This window comes from Halichondria panicea, chromosome 1, assembly GCF_963675165.1.
Source record: "Halichondria panicea chromosome 1, odHalPani1.1, whole genome shotgun sequence".
Lineage (NCBI taxonomy): Eukaryota > Metazoa > Porifera > Demospongiae > Suberitida > Halichondriidae > Halichondria > Halichondria panicea.
The window spans coordinates 14048276-14051559 of NC_087377.1; the positions used below are offsets into that span (position 1 = coordinate 14048276).

A 3284-nucleotide genomic window follows, 5' to 3' on the forward strand; every position below is an offset into this window, starting at 1 on the left:
TGGGGTTAATTAAGGCCATCAAACAGATGTGGCACACAGGATGACTTTATGGGAAACTTGAAGAGGTAATACTATTATATCACGTACACACCAAAACTCCGTCAATTCCTTTCAAGAGTATAAAGCTGGATAATGTTGAGTTGTATATGTATTCGCATTGATAGAAACAATGCAGCTATAAGGGTGTACTGATTGTAAATTCAGTATACTTGTGACACAATGTGCTGTGTGCATGTACGTGATGCCACTTCACTATTATTAGTGCATGTTTGTCCATAATAATTATATCTCAACTTATCTACACTTTGCTATTGAGACTAGCGATCAATTTAAAAGTACGCAGTAATTATGATAATCAATTTTACGTTACATTGATTGTATGCATGAGTGCATGAAGGGGTTGTATAATTGGAAGTGTGATATACACATACTGTTACAAAATATCCGATAAGGTACAACGTTGTGATACTGCACTAAACTGACATGCTTGCATGTGCTAGATCTAAACGGAAGACTCTATTTGCAAGATTGAAGCAGTTCATTGTCAACGTAATCGTACTCCACTTTATCCTCTGGGTCAGTGGATACTCTTGCCAAACCATACGACTGATTCGCTTCCATGTTCATCTTGCCTCTTCTAGCTCCACTTCTTTTTAAAATTCCCACTTTATCGTAAGATAGGTTAGCTTTTAATCTCATTTCTTCATCTGGTCGGGAACGTTCTTTCTTTGGCTTTCCATAAGACTCGTTAGGAATTGAACTTACACTCGACTTTGTATAAACACTACTGCCTATTATTGGATCATCGGCTTCACAATAGGAGTGAGTCAGGCCTTCATTTTGCTGTGCTGTTTCTGGATTCGAATAGACAACCTCCCGATCAATTTCCCTTGATTCTTGTATTCGTATTTCCGGTGCATTCTCTCTCGGTTGCACTCTAGTCTCCGTTTCTCTTTTCAATTTTAATTTTTTTAGCACAATATAGTATGTACTAACTCCCGTGACGAAACCGAGTACCAAAGAGAATATGAATACACCAACAGTAGTTGCTACGGTCACTCCGACAGATACACCATTGGAACTGCTTCCTGTCACTGAAATTATACAGCTGATGTTAAAGGCTTATGCATTAATAGAAGTCACCTATAAAAATATTATGTAGGACAGGATCACTTCTCCCCACGTTGTTGATAGCTTGGAGCTCCAACACGTAGTTACCATCTCTGGAAAGCGGGACAGTGAATGTGACGCTGCACACCATTGTACAGGTACCACTATTAGTAGTTGAGATGTGATGATAATCATTCCCAGTTAGGGTGGCCTCATAGCGTATTTGTTGTCTAGAAGCAGGGCATGCCACAACCTGTGATTGACAATCATGCATGGATCAGATAAGGTGTAAATGTATAGCCCCTGGGCCAGTATTGCATGGTAAAAATGGTATGGCTTACTGGTGGTTCCCATGAAACGGTCAGCATAACAGAAGCAGAAGATTTAAAGGATTTGACAATATTGATTTGTTGAGGGTCTTCTGATAATGCCTGTTGCCTTACCTGAACATCAATTGTGATTGTCTGGTGCGTTACCGGATCGCCGCATCTGATTTCATTAATGTGCTGCTCCTCAAGCTCTGAGATGTTGAGGGTAAGAGTTGAAGAAAAGTTTCCGAAATTCCGTTGATCACTCTGCAAAACTGAGCTCAACTCAACAGAAATAAAGGCTGGATTTGATACAGTTTGAGTAGAAATCATACTGTCAGGATAGAATGAATGAATTTCTTCCTTAGTGACATTGTAACTCCAACGCAAACTAGTGAGATCCACTCCCTCACAAAACAGTCTGACAGTTCCAGGACAGTGTTCACCAATCAGACTCGCTCCTCCCTCTACAGTCAGAGAAACACCTGCAACATGATTACATGCACTCAATGTTGCATAGCAAATCATGAAAACATGCAGGGATCTTACTAATTGCTCCGCTTTGTCCAACAGTGAAACACAGTAAGACAACACTCATTACCAAGTGAAATACTGCCATCCTATTAATATAATAGCTACTTGAGACAGAACAATAATGGCTATTACTATGATTCTCCCAAATTATTTTACTAAAAACAAATATACATCACTACATGTAGCTATCTCGTAGTTCACGTGCAGTCTCTCATACTTCAATTCACATGTTGATGTGGATTAGATCTATATTTGAAGACAATGTTATCAGTTGCAAAACATTGCTTTCTATGTACCTGGTTATAGTGTTCAGTTAACTTCATATTTCATAATCAGGTCACCTGGAGAGTATAGATCTTACGTTAGCTTGCCCTTCAGATTCCAGTAGACAAAGTATAAGCCCTGATAAATAATTATTATGCTCGGAATAATCTGGAATGTAATAGCATGAACAGTATAAATTTGTCCTCTTTCTTCCTACAGTGGATTGCAACCTTTCTCTTGTGAGATTTGATGCTTGAGGCAAGGCTTGCATGAGCATGAGGAGCTTTGAACACTTCGATCAAATTAGATGATCTTGCTGTTATAGTATTTAGAGCATTCTGCACATGCGCAATAGTGTTTTGCGGTTAATTTTGCCTATTATTCAAGATGCTGCCTATTATTCAAAATAATTATTATTCAAGTGTATAATTAGCTCAGGCCTAGCATTGAGCGTGAACAAAAACTTAGCCAACAAGTTCGCTTGAAATCCATCGCTAAACGAAAAGGGCTCGAAAAGGCACCCAAAAAACCTGATAATCGAGTAGTAATCACTGCATGTGTGTACTTATGTAAACTATAAGAACTCATGCATATATAATTATAATAGCTAAACTATTCAGGAATGTTGTGCAGACCTTAGCGGACAACAATTGGTCTTTTCCATTTTGCTAAGAGATTGTCCACTATATAGAAAAATCCGTTGCTGTTTTATAATTAACCACCACACAATTATACCCACCACCTTTGATTACCATGGAAATCTTTTTTGGATCGTTCTCTACTTACACAATGGTATCAGTAGTATTACTTAGAAATTATTTTGTGATTGTAGCTAATAATTAATTATATATACCAATACTGAGGAGCAAATATTGCGTTTTTTTACTCTCTAGACTAAAGGCACTGTAATTATCAGTGGAAATGGGTGGCTTGGTCGACCTCGCCCACAGACAAAAAGACGTTATATGATTATCGGGATGTTTGCAGGGACATTTTATACTGGGACAAACACCAGGGGAAAAAGCTGGGAATCTAATACTCTTCCATAAACTCTTCTGTACTGGGTAT

At 38.3% G+C, this 3284-nt stretch overlaps 1 protein-coding gene across 1 annotated transcript; it reads right to left on the minus strand.

Annotated features, from left to right (window-relative positions):
• Positions 1–344: 344 nt before the first annotated feature.
• LOC135338655 (uncharacterized) lies at positions 345–2081 on the minus strand. Its single transcript, XM_064534740.1, has 4 exons — positions 1968–2081; positions 1452–1903; positions 1144–1363; positions 345–1094 (listed from the first exon to the last, which is right to left on the minus strand). The coding sequence occupies exons 1-4, from the start codon at positions 2035–2037 to the stop codon at positions 517–519; spliced, it is 1320 nt and encodes a 439-aa protein (XP_064390810.1). The 5' UTR covers positions 2038–2081; the 3' UTR covers positions 345–516.
• Positions 2082–3284: the final 1203 nt, after the last annotated feature.

Excerpts from the sequence above, each read along its gene's own strand:
- LOC135338655 (XM_064534740.1), bottom strand. The coding sequence starts at position 2,037 with ATGGCAGTATTTCACTTGGTAATGAGTGTTGTCTTACTGTGTTTCACT. Across the intron at positions 1,364-1,451 it reads CCGTTTCATGGGAACCACCA|GTTGTGGCATGCCCTGCTTC; the intron begins GTAAGCCATACC and ends TGTCAATCACAG. Across the intron at positions 1,095-1,143 it reads CCTACATAATATTTTTATAG|TGACAGGAAGCAGTTCCAAT; the intron begins GTGACTTCTATT and ends GTATAATTTCAG.